Source organism: Dicentrarchus labrax, unplaced genomic scaffold (assembly GCF_905237075.1).
Source record: "Dicentrarchus labrax unplaced genomic scaffold, dlabrax2021, whole genome shotgun sequence".
NCBI classification, from domain to species: domain Eukaryota; kingdom Metazoa; phylum Chordata; class Actinopteri; family Moronidae; genus Dicentrarchus; species Dicentrarchus labrax.
The window spans coordinates 33,033,000-33,050,201 of record NW_026136721.1 but is presented as its reverse complement, the minus strand read 5'-3'; the positions used below and the strand labels follow the sequence as shown (position 1 = coordinate 33,050,201).

The 17,202-nt window shown below is 39.7% G+C and overlaps 1 protein-coding gene across 3 annotated transcripts; it reads right to left on the bottom strand.

The window, feature by feature from the left end:
• Positions 1–95: 95 nt before the first annotated feature.
• On the bottom strand, positions 96–4,198 carry LOC127354494 (protein CutA homolog). 3 transcript variants are annotated; one of them, XM_051384422.1, is made up of 7 exons: positions 4,175–4,198; positions 2,657–2,722; positions 2,363–2,511; positions 2,168–2,227; positions 1,942–1,987; positions 820–869; positions 96–634 (listed from the first exon to the last, which is right to left on the bottom strand). In XM_051384422.1, exons 1-7 carry the CDS (start codon positions 4,178–4,180, stop codon positions 535–537), a joined length of 477 nt encoding a protein of 158 aa, XP_051240382.1. In that variant the 5' UTR covers positions 4,181–4,198; the 3' UTR covers positions 96–534. The 3 variants fall into 3 exon arrangements, with proteins under 3 accessions (XP_051240382.1, XP_051240384.1, XP_051240383.1); XM_051384424.1 differs by lacking the exon at positions 4,175–4,198 and adding an exon at positions 3,899–3,914; XM_051384423.1 differs by lacking the exons at positions 2,657–2,722; positions 4,175–4,198 and adding an exon at positions 3,899–3,972.
• Positions 4,199–17,202: the final 13,004 nt, after the last annotated feature.

The window sequence follows — 17,202 nt, the reverse complement described above, 5'->3', positions numbered from 1 at the left end:
ACATGTATACAGTATGTAATATATATACATGACATGTTTGTCATTATGACCTCAGCTTTACTGTATGTTGTTCCCAAAGAAAGACTTAAAACCAATAAAAAAAAAATGCTCCACTTTATTGCAAAAATGCTTCTTTTACAAAACAACCACTAATATAACTGATGTCTGTTAGTGGCAGCTTCCAACAAGACACAACTGTAGCACAGTTTATTCTGCACCTGCTTAACTTTGAAAATTAAAGACCAAGGCTGCCCTCTAGTGGTAAACAAGTGTTAAATGATGGCTGGAACAAACAAAAAAGGAACAATTCTAATCATTTCATAACACCCAGTGTGTAACTTTATGGCCACTTTGTCTCGTATGTCTTGGTTTTATGCAGCTGGTCATAGCATTACAGATTTGTATAGTGTCTTGAGTGTGTCTAAGCAGTGGATGTGTCTTTGAGGGAAATAGTAAGGGTAATTTCACATGTTCTCAGATCAGTTTTTACATCCATCCAGCAATCAGTTGATCCACTCGTCCACCAGTCCATCCTTACTCAGGGACAACGTCTCCTATCCACTTGAGGTAGGGCGGGTTGCCCTGGTCAATAGGCAGGCTGATGACCTCGGCCACTTCATAAGGATGGTTAGAGCTGCAGAAGACAATGAGCGTTCATGAGTCAACTGAGGGCGGTAAAATAAAAATGGCAGTAATTAAAGCCGTACTCTTTGACTGCATGAGTCATGGCAGGTAATGGAGCAAATGATCAAAACAGCGTTCCGGTGAGAGAGTTAGGTTGGAGCGAGAGGTTTTCTTGGAGTTTAAAAATAAACTTACCGGACATATTCAGCAAGAGCCGGCACTTTGGAGCTTCTGGTTTTAATCATCTACACAAGAGAGAGACACTGGGTCAGCGCGACCGACCTCATCAGACATGAGGATTTTATCATGTGCAGTTCTTTTCTTAAATACTGAAAAACAAACTATTCTGAGTCCCTCTCTCACCCAATACAATAATGGAAGTGGAAGTCTTTCACAACCCCCCCCCTGCTCAATCGCCTCTATAAGTAATGCAGGCAATGAAAGAACACAAGCTGATATTGGGCACAGTTCAACACGCCTGCCTTTCTCAGTTCTCGAAAAACATAATTATCATGTAGCCTGACTGACTCGAAAATGTGCCGCCCTCCGCCCAGCGCATAGGTTTTAAAGATGTGACACAGCGGACGACAGCCATGAGGGGGATCTGAAATTAGGGATAATCCATCTATAATTTTCTTACATCAAAACATTTGATGTTGCAAAAGGTAAATAACCCGCCTGGACATCACTGATTGAGGCTGAGTCAGAAATTCACCACTGTGGAAAGTCACAACCCACACAGAGCAGTACCGCCGTTCATGTCTGTCTCTGCAGGCACATTCAGGACTTCTGTTTCAATCATTTCCAAGTTTATGACACTCAATGTGTAGAAGCCACATATTTGCAACTACAACCTGGCTCACAGCTTCAGTGCTGACTCATTCCAACAGTGACTAAATAAAGCGGGAGATGCCAGATTCTCCACTGAATCTTGTTTTACACGGTTTTGTTTACATGTGTTGTCTATTTCTGTCATAATCCAAGACGCTCAATAACTATTGGCTCTTCTCTGTTTTTTTGTTTCAGTTTACTGGCAGTGGAAAACTAAACATTCAGACTTGATTATTTTATGTTATTCTATTATTTCTAAAACTGTTTAATTATATGTGAAATAAACGAATAGAAAGTTCTTTCATCAAACTATCCTGAAGAATTTGTAATGAGGTAAGTTAATAAGCGGTACTGTACAGAAGTAACAGTAATGATTACAGATGCAGCTATAGAAATAATAGTATTTATTAAGTGATAGTAGCACACAGTGATTGTAATTTTTTGATTTAAAGTAAAATGTCATGTAACAAATTGGTCAACACTCACCAGCAGAACCTCGTTGTCCTCTTCAATCTTACCCTGCCATTCATATCTGGGGGAACCAGACAAAATAAGAAATTTGTCATCTAGTAAATCCCAAGGAGTCATCAGAACAAAATAATTGTATTCAAATGCTGTCTAAGAAAAACTCTTCATTCATGACCTGTCTTTTAGCAAACACACCATTTACATATTGAAAACACAGATAACTCAAAGCCCTCTCAAAACGTACACAGATTGGATCGCTGGGACAATGTTGACGCACGCAGCTAGCTTCCTTTCCACAATGCCTCTGTGAAACAAAAGGAATGAATCAGACACAAATTAATATGCGCCAAAGTTAACTGAATGACAGAAATGAAAATCTATGTTTCTCTTGCTGGGTGATGAAGTACAGGAGCTAAAACTGCTTTCCTGTGTGGATCACCTCGCCAGGTCTTTAGCCACTGTGTCATTAGGACAAGTGACGAAGGCCGCAGAGTGTGTGCCAGACGTGTACGTCTCAGATGCCATGGAAAACGCCCTCAGTCCAACAGTCCTCAGCAGCTGGAACATAAACGCACTCAGGAGCACCGTCTGGGAGGAGAAACACAGGAGGAGGAAGAGGATGAAACCCAACCACAATACACGACAGCAAGGCACGGAGCTCAACAAATCATCACCAGGTGACTGCGTCCTGTTAGAGATGTCTATGTGCAGCATCAAGCAAACACACACTCACCACAACCAAAGCTTTCAAGGATCCACCTTGCAGTGTCTCTGCACTGGGCAGTCCAATGCGCATTGCCTAAGAGTCAACAGATTCACACACACATCATTACTGCCCACTGGTTAATGTGCACTCAGAGGTTGTTTTACTTTAACTTTGCTCAACAGGGTATCTCCATACCAAGTTAACACAGAAGGAATACAAAGAGAACCCTGCTATACACAGCTGTACTGACTGTACACAGCTGTACTGACTGTACACAGCTGTACTGACTGTACACAGCTGTACTGACTGTACACAGCTGTACTGACTGTATACAGCTGTACTGACTGTACACAGCTGTACTGACTGTACACAGCTGTACTGACTGACTGTACACAGCTGTACTGACTGACTGTATACAGCTGTACTGACTGACTGTACACAGCTGTACTGACTGTACACAGCTGTACTGACTGACTGTATACAGCTGTACTGACTGTACACAGCTGTACTGACTGTACACAGCTGTACTGACTGACTGTATACAGCTGTACTGACTGTACACAGCTGTACTGACTGGCTGTACACAGCTGTACTGACTGTACACAGCTGTACTGACTGTACACAGCTGTACTGGCTGTACACAGCTGTACTGACTGTACACAGCTGTACTGACTGTACACAGCTGTACTGACTGACTGTATACAGCTGTACTGACTGTACACAGCTGTACTGACTGACTGTACACAGCTGTACTGACTGACTGTACACAGCTGTACTGACTGTACACAGCTGTACTGACTGACTGTATACAGCTGTACTGACAGTACACAGCTGTACTGACTGTATACAGCTGTACTGACTGACTGTACACAGCTGTACTGACTGTACACAGCTGTACTGACTGACTGTACACAGCTGTACTGACTGTACACAGCTGTACTGAGGCAATGTGTGTATGAAGTCAGTCTTTACCTTATTGCACAAGATAAACAAGCTGCAGGAAGCAGGCAGGCATTTAACGGAATAATAATAACGGAAATGTAACTTTTCTTTTTTACGAACAAACTCTAAATCTCAACTTATCGGTGACATGCAGACGAGGTGTGTTTAGCCAGCTAGCTGTTAGCAGTAGGGTTAGTTATTGTTAGTCGGGGGCAAAAGCAGAGGCGAGTTTATGAAATGGCGACAGTGCGATACGAGCTGAAAGGTCAGACACTTTGGTGGAAACCGATCCGAGCGGAAAACAACACAACCGGGTGGTTTAGTTACCTTCTGACAGCTGCCCGGGGTTTACCGTAAAGCGTGACGGCTGTATGTTTGTGAAACTGTCGTAAATCAGCCCCGCCCTGGCTGTTAAAAGCAAACGAAGGTGACCAATGTTCCTCTTAAACAACCTGACTGTAAAGCTTATTCATGTTCTTTTCATTATCCTAAGTGTTCTGTAGATAAACAAATAAATTAATAATATATGAAGGGTGTCAATTGTTTTAGTCTAACAACAATAATAAACCACAGTTTTATATTTGATCTTTCAGTAATACTCATATTCATATGCAAACGCTTGATGACTATCTTCTTCAGTTCACTTTTGTAAAGTACATGCGTTTTGCTGTTTCAGCTGTATTTTACTGAGGTGATTGTAAGGTGGAAACGTTCCCAGAACTGGCCTGGCATTGATAGTTTTGGTATGTTTTACTTATTCTCCACTAAGAAACTAGAGGGCGGCAAAGTGCAGGGCAATCCATTCAAAATGAATTGTTATTCATTGCAATACGGTAGTAGATCTAAGGAGGGCCCTCCTAGAGCATCCCTGCATTGCTGGCTCAGTGTGGAGAGGTAGGGGTTAGATTCCAGTGCCACATAACTGAATACACACAGATACTGTAAGCATCATTTATTACGCTATTTTCTTTTATTTATTTAATGCTAGATGTGACTTTAATCAACTAATTAATGGAGAAATGGTTAAAAATCCTTCCAAACCACTGCTTATCATTTTGGCATTCACTGTACGACTTTAAATGCTCATGCAGAACTCAGCAGTGTGAAACAGATACCAATAATAGTGTGCACATACAATCTATGGCACACAGATTTCCCACCAACACTTTAGAGTTATTAAACATGCAGTGGCGGTGGATTGCCGTATGATGGCAGCTTTTGTACAGCAGACAAGACAAGAATATGCTTTATGATTAGCTTTGGTACCAGCAATGACTGTGATTGTCTGTGTGCACACAAATTATGCTTTACCTGTGTATGTTTGTGTGTGTGTGTGTGTGTGTGTGTGTGTGTGTGTGTGTGCGCACAGAAGGCCACTCTGTCTGATAATATCCACCACCTCCCTCACACTCTCCTCTCTTCGCCCTCATCCTTGATTAAAGAATGAGACAAACATGTCACGCACTAATATGCAAAACAACACACACACACACACACACACACACACACACACACACACACACACACACGCACTTAGAGGCTGTGACACGTGCACTCAGGACAAGATAGATTGAGCTGTAGCTGATGTGAGAGCTCTACCAGGAATGCATGGACACACATAAAGACGCAGCGAGACGTATTAGCGGAGCTTGTCAAGCTTTTGCAAGAGCAATGAGGAGCGATGGAAGGAGGAGGGATATGTTGGTGGATGGTGGAAGTGTGTGTGTGTGTGTGGGGGGGGGGGGGGGATCTTGTTCCCATGGAAACTGTGCAGTCAGCACATCTGTACGTGTTATGCGCTGTCCTCTCTCATCGGCATCCCGCGGCCTCTCCCCACCACAGCTGGACATGACAGCATGCGCTCGCCTGTAGAAGACGCACACACCCATGCAAATACACACAACTGCTGCCCTGACCCCGTTGCCATGGCGACCATAGAGCCTTCAACCCATGGGATGTTATCTTACGATGTGAAAAAATGCATATGTGTGTGTTTGCTTGTGTGTGACAGTGACAGAGACCAGACATCCACACAAGTTGCTACTGGCACTGGGCAACTGTCTTGCCCTCTCTGTTTCATCGCCGGTTTTTATCCACCTTTTTTTCTCTCCCTCCCCCCCCATCTTTTTCCTTCTCTCCCTCTGTCTCTCTCGCCCCCTCTCCCTCCAAGCATGAGGAGAATCAATATGTTTTCAATTTGCAGCAGAGCCTTCCTCCTCTGCATCCTAATCAGGCTCCACTGGCCCTTTAACTTCCAGAAGGAAAGAGAGACATTGGAAGAAACAGAGAGAGAGAGAAAGAGAAGAAGAAGAAGAAGAAGAAGAAGAAGAAGAAGAAGAAGAAGAAGTGGGTAAGGACTTCAACCAAAGGACATTTCGGCAGCTACGATGTTCAAGTCAGGATCAGTGGAGCGCGTGCTGAAGAATATCTTTCTGCTGTTTTACTGCAGGCTATATGAAGCCAATAGAAAGCAGAAGTCACATCCGGGTTATTCGCTGTTTCACTAACTTCTGTAACTCACTGCAACCTCTCATTGAAGGTTTCTTTCTTCGGTCTTTCTGAAAGAGTAAAACATTATATGAGTTTACACATTTCCAAGATGAGTATCCATTGCTACAGATGAAGAAAACAATTGTTAGCATTCACAATAACTGCACATCCCATAAAGTTTTACCAACATGGCAGTGTGCATACTGGAAGTCACTACAACTGTTTCTCCTTTATCCAGGATATTCTTCTGAAAACCATCTGCACTGCTCAGCCATGTCCACTCCCATAGCTTGCCACTGGATAGATCTCATGAAGTGAGATGTATGGCAGAGATAGGGAAGATTCCCTTGTTTATGACATGCAAGCACATCAATGAAGAGTTCTTTTTCAATACCGGATAAAAGCTATTCTTAATATGAATAAACCAACACCAGTCTGATTGATACTCCCTGGAGTGCAGAAAAAAAACATGATTTAGGAAAATTAATCAAACGGAGGTATCTGTTTTTGCAAATGAACACTTAAAGGTCCAGTGTGTAACATTTAGGAGGATCTATTGGCAGAAATGGAACATAATTCTCGCAGGCATGTTTTCATTAGTGCATAATCACCTGAAAATAAGAATCGTTCATTTGTTGTGTTTTCATTACCTTCCATGTTTCTACAATAGCCCAGAAGGGACAGACCAAACACTGGCTCTAGAGGGGCCTTTTAGTAGTAGGTCTAGTTTATCCTTTTGCGCTTGAAAGGGGAAGGTGAAGCAAGAGAGTTGCAATCTAAAACCCCTTTAGATGCCACTAAATCCTACATACTGGCCCTTTATGGTTGTATGATTTCAGAGATAATTTGTATGAGGGTTAAAAAATACTCTAAATTGACAATACAGCACTATATACATTGTAGCCTCCCTCCACACACAAATATGTATAATATATATATATATATATATATATATATATATATATATATATATATATATATATACAGTATATATATAAAAGAAATAAGAACATAATAAAACAATAAAATAGGCCATAACATAGAACAAAGTATATAAAAGTAGCAATAAAGGAAGAACATTTAAGTGTATATATAGTAGTCTAGTAGCTAAGGTTTTTCAGGCTCTTCTATATTGTTAAGCACCAAACTTGGAAATGTCATAATTACAATTTAAAAGTTTATGGTATTTACAGCGACTGGTTTTTAAAATAGCTAAATGTTACATACATAACATCTGTCAAGCTCTCAAAAATACAAAACAATACCAATTACCATCCCTGTCTATACAAGATCAACATGACATTAAGATGATAAAGGCTATGTACGAGGACTGGTTTTTTGCATTATTATGAAAGTCAATCTGGTTTTGAAGATGTCCTCTTACTTTTGGACCTTTTGGAAGGCGGCCTTTTTGACCACTACGGCACAGCAATATTTGAATGAGCATGAGGATGCGCACCACTATATTTTCATATCTTTTTACGATTAAAAGCTGTCTGTGTCATGTATTTCTATGTGACATTGTGGTAAATTAGTGGGTGCATTACAACTAAATATCTCCCCTAAGTAACATTTTGTCACTTAGGGGATGTCATATAGATATTCTGTCTTTATTGGCTCCTGTTGCTATTGCCTGCTGTTATGACTAGATTTCTCCACAGGGATCAGTCATTATCATCTTATCCTCTTGTAAGGCAAATAAAGTCATTCATTATATTCTGTCTGAATTGCTTTTAATAATACTATAATCTGGCTCTTTCATTATACTTAAGTCTTTCTACATTCCCCACCCAATGAGGTCAAAGATCAATGACATTACTAAATTGCTCTATAGAGTATGTTATTTTTTATTGTGATACCACCCTCTCCGAGCCTGAGTGACATGGCTGCTATAAATGGCGAGAGCTGTCATAGTGGAAGAAATAAAACACATTTTGAATTTTAATTAACAATGAAAGCTTTGGTTCTTAATTCAAACAAAAATATATCTCCTTGGCACATGAATGTATCTGCACATGCAAAATTAAATAATGAAAAGGTGTATGTAGTCCACTATAATAGAGAAACGGGTTTGAAAGGTTCGAAACATTTACATGCATCAACTTGATACATGCCCATCATTAATTCTGAGAATTTCTTGCCCAACTAAGTCGTGGAAGTTCTCCAACTACCGGTTACAAAATGCAGAAAATAAATTGATGAATTGAAAGGGATTTTTTTTAATTTCCTGATGTAATGAATCCCAAAATAACCAATCCCATTTCGCATCTCTATAGGATATAAAAAGGCCTCTTACTGATGGTGCCACTTCCACTATGACAACACGAAAACTGTAAATAAAGTAATACAGAACAATGACAAACAGGTGACAGAGGATAAGGTGGGTCTTGCATGGGCTGGTGTTGTTGGAAGAGTGTGTCAGCTCAGTATGGTCCATACTCTGAGCACAAGCCAACACAAACCACAGAAAGAGTCAGAAACACACTAACAGAGAGAATCTCCAGCAGGAAGTCAGAAAATGAAGTGGAAAAATTAGGAGAGAGAGAGAGAGAGAGACAGAGAGAGGAAGAAAATGGAAAAGGCTGAGGGTGAAAAAAAAAGTTGAAGAAGGCTTGATTGAGCTCCGGTCTGTCTCTCCCTCTGCTCTCCTCTGCCCCCATTAACACTGACTTCTGAGGAGGGAGGACCGCCTTGGGACCTCCCTCGTTCACCCAGGAGACGAGAGGAGAGAGAAGTTCACCTCTGTTACAGCAGGGTCTGGGAGACAATACCTTGGAGGGCTGAAAATCCACAGCAATTAGCCCGTCTCTCCCTCTCCCTTCATCCTACTCATTCCTGCACTTATCCGCTTATTTAAATTGTACCCATGGCTTAAGGATAGAGGCATACATGTTGTCTGGTGATTCGGTCGTTCACCAACAATCTTGACCTTGAATTTGAGGCTTTTTATAGGTGACTAGTGCCTCATGTTTTTCAGTCTAGAAGTCAAGAGGGTGAGCAATGTGAAAAACAATGTATATATTAGATTGAATTTCATATATTTATTTAATTATATATATTTAATATCATATGTTGCAAAACCAGTTGAACTAATTACAAAATACATGTCATAAAGCTGAAAATGGGGCTATGTTCACTACATTGTTATATACATGTTTTGTAACAGGACAGCAACACTGCAAACTGCAGAACAGCTCTGGAGTTATTTCACATATTAGGTTTTGGTCCTGTCCAATCAGAATCATGAAATAAAAATAAATTTCTGCAACAGAACACATGAACATGGAGGTTTATTGTTCTTCATTCTGAGCTACATGAGTGCTCACACAAATAATGTTAAGAGTCTCTCTAGATGCTCACTCTACATTAACAACATTATTGCTGTGGACCCTAGGAAGAGTAGTGACCACTTTGAGGAAGCTAATGTTTCTCTCTAAATTAATTAAGTCAAATTTCTTGATGATTTCTCTTCAGTCAGTTCACTCTGTTTGAATGAGTTCATCAGACACATACTAGAACGATGAAATGAACAACAAAACCACTTCTGACAAAAAATGTTTGATGTCATGAAAAAGAAAAATCACAAGCTGGACAGTTGGACATAAATACACAAGCCTGCAGTCTGCACACAGAAAAAGGGCGTTGGATCGTGATTTTTGCTTTTGAGGATTCAGATCTGGAGTAGAATAGAGTTCATGTATTATTCATGTAATGCAAAGTAATCTTTAGTTAAAAAAACAACAAACAAACAAACAAAAAAATGCCCTCTCTTTAGTTAAGAAATACTGGAGATAGCACTATTTGTAGAAAATAAAGATTATACTTTCTAAATTGATACTTGTACCAAAACAGATACTGTAGTTGGGTGGAATGCGTGTGTGTGATTTGGGTAAAATTATGCTTTAAAGAGCTTTGCGTATTCTCTAATGATCGGATACTTTTTGAAAGCTGTGTTGCTCTTTAACAAAGACCATATTTCTCATACTCTCATGTTTGTGAGTACAGTGAGCATGTTGCTGTTTACCCCTCTGGTAAAAACAGCTTTTGATAACAGGGAAAATTTATTCTGACGGGGTCAGCTAATGTGAAGACCGAATTGGAATAAAGTAGACTTAAAATAAAGCTGCAGCATGTAAATGTAAGTATACAATTGCAAAATAAGAGAGAATGAGTTCCAGTTTTGTGGTATTTCAACACAAACTACAACCTATTTTAATTGAGTGTACAGACTGCCTGTTGTCTCAGTATCGGTCTAATTTGTTGAGGGTAATTATAGTAATGTCTGAAAATGAATGTCGACATCATTTATTTAAATGATTTCACTTTGAATGTTTCCACTGTAAATTAGAAGAGAGCAAAACAGAGATGTGAAACAGCAGGACAAAAGCGAAATTTAACTTTATGTCTTTCTTCCAAATCCCCAGTTTTAAGAGGAAAACTCTTAAGAAGAGCTAAAAGAACAGCTGGGCAAACAGATGTGGTTCTACATATTCTAAAAGGCTTTTCAATGTCTGGTTTTCCTTCATTTCTACTGCAGGAGATAAAAAAAAAAAAGCATGGACCCTTTTCCATCAGCACAGGCAGGACATTTTCCATTGTTCTCCCACTGAAAACAATGAATAAACCAGTTTGTTCTCTATGGAGTACTGCCACAATGTGAATGCAGCATGAAGTGCTCTTAAAAATATATTCAAAGCTGTACACTTTTCTTTCTTTGCTCCTCTCTTATCTGCTCTCCCTCTCCCTCCACATTGCTAATTCACCAGCCCACCACCTTTTTCTGTCTGGCTGTGACTTTGCTGGTGGCGCTGGAGCAGAGCAGAGGAGGAACTTTCGAAGTAGGCCAGGTTGCAGCAGGTAACGCAGAGTCATTCATGCAGACTGGAAGCTTGCGATGAGCGCGAGAGGAACAGGACACCCTGGCTCACCCTCAGGCAACGAAGGGGCGAGAGAGATGAGAGAGGAAGAGGGAAGAAAAAGGGGAAGGAAGGATAGAAAAAGTGCTTGGGAGCGTGACATAGACAGAAAGATAAGAATTGTGAGGTTAAAAAGGAAATAAAGCAAGAGAGAGAGAGCAAAGAAAGATAGGAGGCAAGAAAGGAGAGAGAAGAGAATGGAGCCATAAGAGTCTAAATTAGACATACAAAAGGGACTCTTGTATGTGTCTGTAGGTTCTGCCAGTCTCTTTGTGTGTGAAATACTCATAGATCCACATAAATTATAACAGTACTTAAAAATTTAAATGCAGTGCACATGCTTATGCACCACCTTCTGCACATTCTCACGCTCATTTTTACACAAATGCTAAGAAAGCAGCAAAAAAAGACAAAGCGGTTAAACCATTTATGCCAACAGAATCCAGTTGATTTAAATGGAATCACTGTGATCAGTGGATTTGTTCACAGCAGCAAATTCACTGCCGGCAAAGCATGTTCAACTTTGGTGAACATGTATGGTAACTTTAAAAGGACTGTCCACAAAAGATGACGCATTGAACATTTAAAGCAGTAATAATTGATTAACTGATGTTAACCAGTGTTAACCAGCCATTTGAACTAATCAGAACAAGCTGGAAATACAATACACACATATTTCAATCAGGAGAGACTTTAATTAATGTATGTACAATGAAGATGAGAAATGGGCAAAGTCTTTGGCGATTAGACCTCATCATGACGTCATCATATTTGAAGGGGTTGTTGAAGCCGTGATTATTATAGGATACCTCCTGATGTAGTCTAGACACTTGTGGTGGTAATGAAGGAATGAAGAGAGGGTCACAATGATTTTCGCACTGAAATGACAACTGAAAGCAGCAGAGAGGAAGTTTTACACCAGCAACACGATTTGCTGGAGGAGATTGTGATTTGATAAGTGGTTTGACTAACTGAAAGAGTAAATGCCCATAGCTGTTTTGAAAGGAGAGAGAGAATTAATGATTGAACGAGGTATAGTGAGAAGGTCTTCCTGATTGTACTTATGTTGAACTTTATCTGTCACAGTTGCCTTTTCACAGACCCAGTATTCATTTCAAGTGATTCCTGACTAATGTCCAATAATATAATAATATATAAAAAATCACTCTCTCTTCACCCCCTGTTTGTTCTTTATAACTCCTAAAGGAAATAGCAGTGAGACCTAACCTAAACAGTAAAGTTTGGGCACATAAAATCAAAACAGTGGGCTGGAAAATGCTAAAACGTAGAATTGAGAGAATCTGCAAAATTGGATCACCATTTTCTGTGTGACTGCTTACGACCCTTTTCACATTGTTATTGATCAACGCAGCTTTAAAAGACACTACTTCTCAGTGCAAAGCACCATGGTGCTGTCTCCAATGAGTCATGATTGGGTAGATGAATAACTGTGTTCTCCATGTGCTTTATTTTTAGTTGGCGAATTAGCAAGCAAGCCCGCCATAGAGAGGTTGCGAGTGTTGGTAATGTAGCTATAGCTACCTTATGGTGCTTATGGTTGCAACAACACACGAAAGAATGGAACTCATCTGTCACGTTCTGGTGTGAGCCCTGGCAGGAAAAATAAGGGTCCATAACCACAGTATCAATAACATACAAAGTTTACATTGTAAGTTGAAAATTCAGACAATTATGGATATTTAATAATAATAATAAGAGTGAGATCAATTATAAAGGCAACTCTAGTTTGAAAATTGAATTTATGGACAGTGCCTGAATATTGTTTGTTCACATAAAGAAAAAGATAAATTATGGCTCTTAAAAAATTGCAGGTATAACCTAAATGTACCACAAGGAACACTTAAAGAGCTAGATAACTAAAGAGCAGATTTATACAACCTTTTCTTTCTCAGAAAAAGTACATTAAAACATAAAGTTCTCTAGTTTTGTTGATTTTTTGCCGCATTGAATAAAAACGCCAAAACAACAGACAAACTGCACGCGTGTCATCGGCACGTCGCCTGTGCGGAACAAGCACAGGAGTTACAGCAACAACAATGCAGCAACAACGCCGTGCTGGTCATGATTAAGGGATTTTCTGTGCATCTCCTCTCGTCTCTGGCCATCAGTAACCAGAGTGCAGCAGGGACTTGAGGCTGTGGCTGGATGAGAGGAGAGGAGGAGGAGTAGAGTAGAATGTTAAACATGTCCTCTAGACCCCAGAGGAGGAGGAGGGAGGGCGGCCAACATGGCAGACTGTTCACTCTCTGCCTCTCTCTTCTTCTCTGTGGCTCTGTTTCTATCCCTCTCTCTCTTTTTCTCTCACTTTCTTCCTCCCACTCTATCTGCAGCTTCTTCTCTTCTTTGGAGATCTTTTGTATCTTTCATTTGGAAGCAGTTCATATTCGTCATTCTGTGTGTCTTTCTTGAATCTGCAGATTTAGTTTTGTCACTGTGATTGTAATTCACTCGGTGTATGAAATGTTATTAGGCTAAAGGATTTGCGTCAGTGAATGAGGTAACGCTCATTTAAAATAAGTTAAACCTGTTCTTTCAGAATGATTGATAGAGCAATATCATTATACCTTGCTGTACCTTTTTGGCACGCTTAAATACAACACATTTTTTTGCATACTTGATCATTATGCTTTTTACAAACAAGACTCTCCCACAGTTGAGGATATGCAGCATATTGTAATAGAACAAAAACATTCAGTGACACTTCCAACAAGTGCCTAAACACCAAAACATGTTGCCTTAAAAATGATATGATATATATAATATGACTGTTTTCTGATCCGCACCTTGAGTTTTTGTTAGGTTTAGGCAACTAAAAATACTCAGTTCATGTAAGTAAAAGACTGACTGAGTGTTTTTTGTTACCTTAGAATGCACGCCACACAGTGGTCATAGAATTAACAGACTACTCCTGCATTATGTTCTGAATAACAAATATTCAAAAGCATTAAGGTATCTATGTATTGTGTTCATAAGACACACTTTGGGAAATATTTGCTTTCTTCTTCTTCTTCTTACACACATAATCCAAAACATCCAAAAGTGTTCTGTCATATCTATGTTCCTATGCCAAGGCAGGATCTTTATCCATTCATAAGTTTGTCAAATATCTGTTTCAATTAAATAGTCTAATACAGGACATTTGCATACATGTTTATGGACCAAAATATTAACAAAAGTACACTGCGCAAGTCATCACCCAGAAATGGTGCAGGCAGCTGTAAGCCATTCGGTGACAAGACAGAGCCTCCCTTGTTACATCGAGATCAGACTACTGCTGCTGCAGTTATGGCCTTTCAAAGTTTGAAGTTGTGACATTTAATTACAGCATCCCCAGCAGGCAACTTTTAAAATGCTGAAACAATGCCAAAATCCATTGCTCCAAGTTTCTTCAACAGCAGACCAGTAACGTCTCAGGCATCATCTGAAACATGTATGGATGAACTAACGGGGTGAACCAGTTGCTCCCACTCTGCTTCTCGTTTTATACATTCTCCCTGAGTCTCCTGAATTGCTATTTCAGGCCAGCAGCACAGGCTGCCTCGTATCTAGAAGCTGTAGTGAGCAACTTTGCATATGAGAGGCAGCAAATGGCAGCGAGAGATAACTGTGAAAAATCTGAACTTTGGTACCTAGAAATGTGTAGGAATCGCACCTCCTCTGTGAGTTAGCCTTTGTTCTGTATAGCCCACAGCTACGGTGCTGCTGTATGTGTAGGATGTGAGCTCCATGCTTCAGAAACGTCATAACTCATCTTATCTGAAAGAATCTATTTCTTGGTGTCAGCATGTAATCATTCTCTTTAGATGAGGATTCCACTCTGTATATTCAGTGCAGTCTAACTGTAATTAATGATGGTGTTGGTAGATAGTAATTCCCATAAAAGATCAGCTTGCTTTGTTCCTAATATTCATGTAAGATCGAGATCTACACGTATGTTGACCGTGTTAAAGGGTCACTTCGTCAATTTTACGCCTGATGTTTGGTTTATTTATCATCTTCTGAAAGAAGAACCTTAACAATGTCATCACAGTTATCAGTAAGAAAGCCTGCATTACAAACTGGAGGTGTGGAGTTTAAAAGAAGTGGGCACTTAGGAGGATCATGGGATATGTAGGATCCAGTGTGATGTCTGGAGTACCCCTTTAAACTAAATTTGAATTTCTTTCTGACTTTCCTTTGAGGTTCACGCTTGCAAGAAAACACACCACACATATCCACACCATTCCACACTCATTTACCTCTCTTGACCCACCAGGTAGAACAGAGCCACTTCGGCAGTGTTGAAATTTGCTAAAAATACCACATTGATTTTTGTTTAACCTGGTTAGTCCCTGTTATTGAGATTTATCAGCTCTGTTCCAGCAAGACCTGGCCGAGAACATAAATAACAACAGTAGCAATTAAAACACATGCCTCCATGAACACCAAATCACCATGATCGCCAACTGGCAGAAATGTAGCTTCAACCCATCTTCGCCTCTAAACATAAACCATTTCTGTGACCTCTAGGCCAGCCTGCTACACTGAGTATCTGCGTGTCTGTGTGTGTGTGTGCATCTGTGTCTACATCCCTGGCAATCCCCATGAAAATACCATGTGGCTACAGAGCAGCCTATCACAAGAGGGAGACAGTTGCCGTGCTTCTGGATCCAGAGAGGGAACTGTCCATTTCAGCACCACGAAGAGGCAGCAGTAACCATGGTGCACTGTGAGGACTAACAGGATGTGACTAATAAAACACAAACAAACAAACAAAACAAAACAACATTTTTACACAAACTTTGGAATATATTTAGAGATATGATTAAAAATATACAGAAATCATGCCGTCTCATATATGCAGATTAGGTCTATATTCATATTCCACCTACATGTACAGCTGATATCTACACTAACATGCATAGGCCTACATATTGTGTTTTGGCACTAAAAGCATGCGATTAAAATGAATTAATTTGAATGTATACTCAGATAATAATCACAGCAACATGTGTCTACATGTACTAAAGTATATTTCAGTGGTTGTGACAGTGTCAGAATCATTGCCCTGCAAGGCGAGGGGATATGAAACATATGACAGAGTCAAACATACAGAGCACGGATCACTGAGCTTTACAACCTAACCCATCTATTTCTGTTGAACCCATCCAAGCCCCTAACCGCTCGGTCAGGTGTTTTACACTCACTGCTCACCCCTTTCATCATTTGTATCTCACACCCCCTCCCCCCCAACCAGGAAATTAAAATACACGTCAGTCTGGTGGAAAATAATAACCCGATCATGATAACAACATGACACCGTATCGATCCCTGTCAGAGAATTGTCTTTTTGTGGCTCCCTCTTCTGTGAAGAGGTCAGAGGTCAGGGGTCATCGGGTGTTGGCTTGCTCAGGATGGAAAGCTGGCTTTAAAGGGGATTTGAACTTTGTTGGTTTGTAGAATTGTGCTGATTTAAAAAAAAAAATGTAATGACCACGGCCTGTCTCATAAAATACCATACAGTCTAACCCCAGATTCCTTTAGCAATTTAGGGCAAACGCACTGCAAAAAATATCTGCATTAACAAGTTATTTGTTCTCCTTATTTTAACAGGGTCATTACCACCATCAACCCTCCATACACTGTATATAGGTTCAATAAGCACAGGAGGAAGCTTACATTGCAGAGTTAAAAACATGGACACTATTTTTGGGGTATTATTTCAGTAAGTTTTGACTCTAAAACTTTAAATTTGATTAGGCCAGCAATAAATAAACAAATAAATGAATGATTCTATATGTCTCCACCAGACTTTTGTTCCTGGCAGCATGTAGACCTTGGGATATAAAATTACACCAATTAATTTGACAATTTCCTAGTTTTCCCTGTAAGAACTATATTATATACTAAATACAGGGAAATGACTCTAAGGTATCACTTCTGTAGTAGTAAAATCCTTGCTCCTACCTTGAATTTATTATGGAGATTGTTCCTTTTCGGTAGGTTCCCTTGTTCTGAATATCATTTTGTCTTATTATATTAAGATTTTTTGTTTATTTGTTTTTTTAATCTAATTGTATCTATTTTATTCTGTTTTAATTTGTTTAATTTGTGTTTTTATATTGTGTTTTTAAATACAGTTCTAATGCATGTCATCACCTTATGTAATTGAATTGCCTCTGTGTATGCAAGCTGCTATATGAATAAAGTTACCTTGCTTTGACT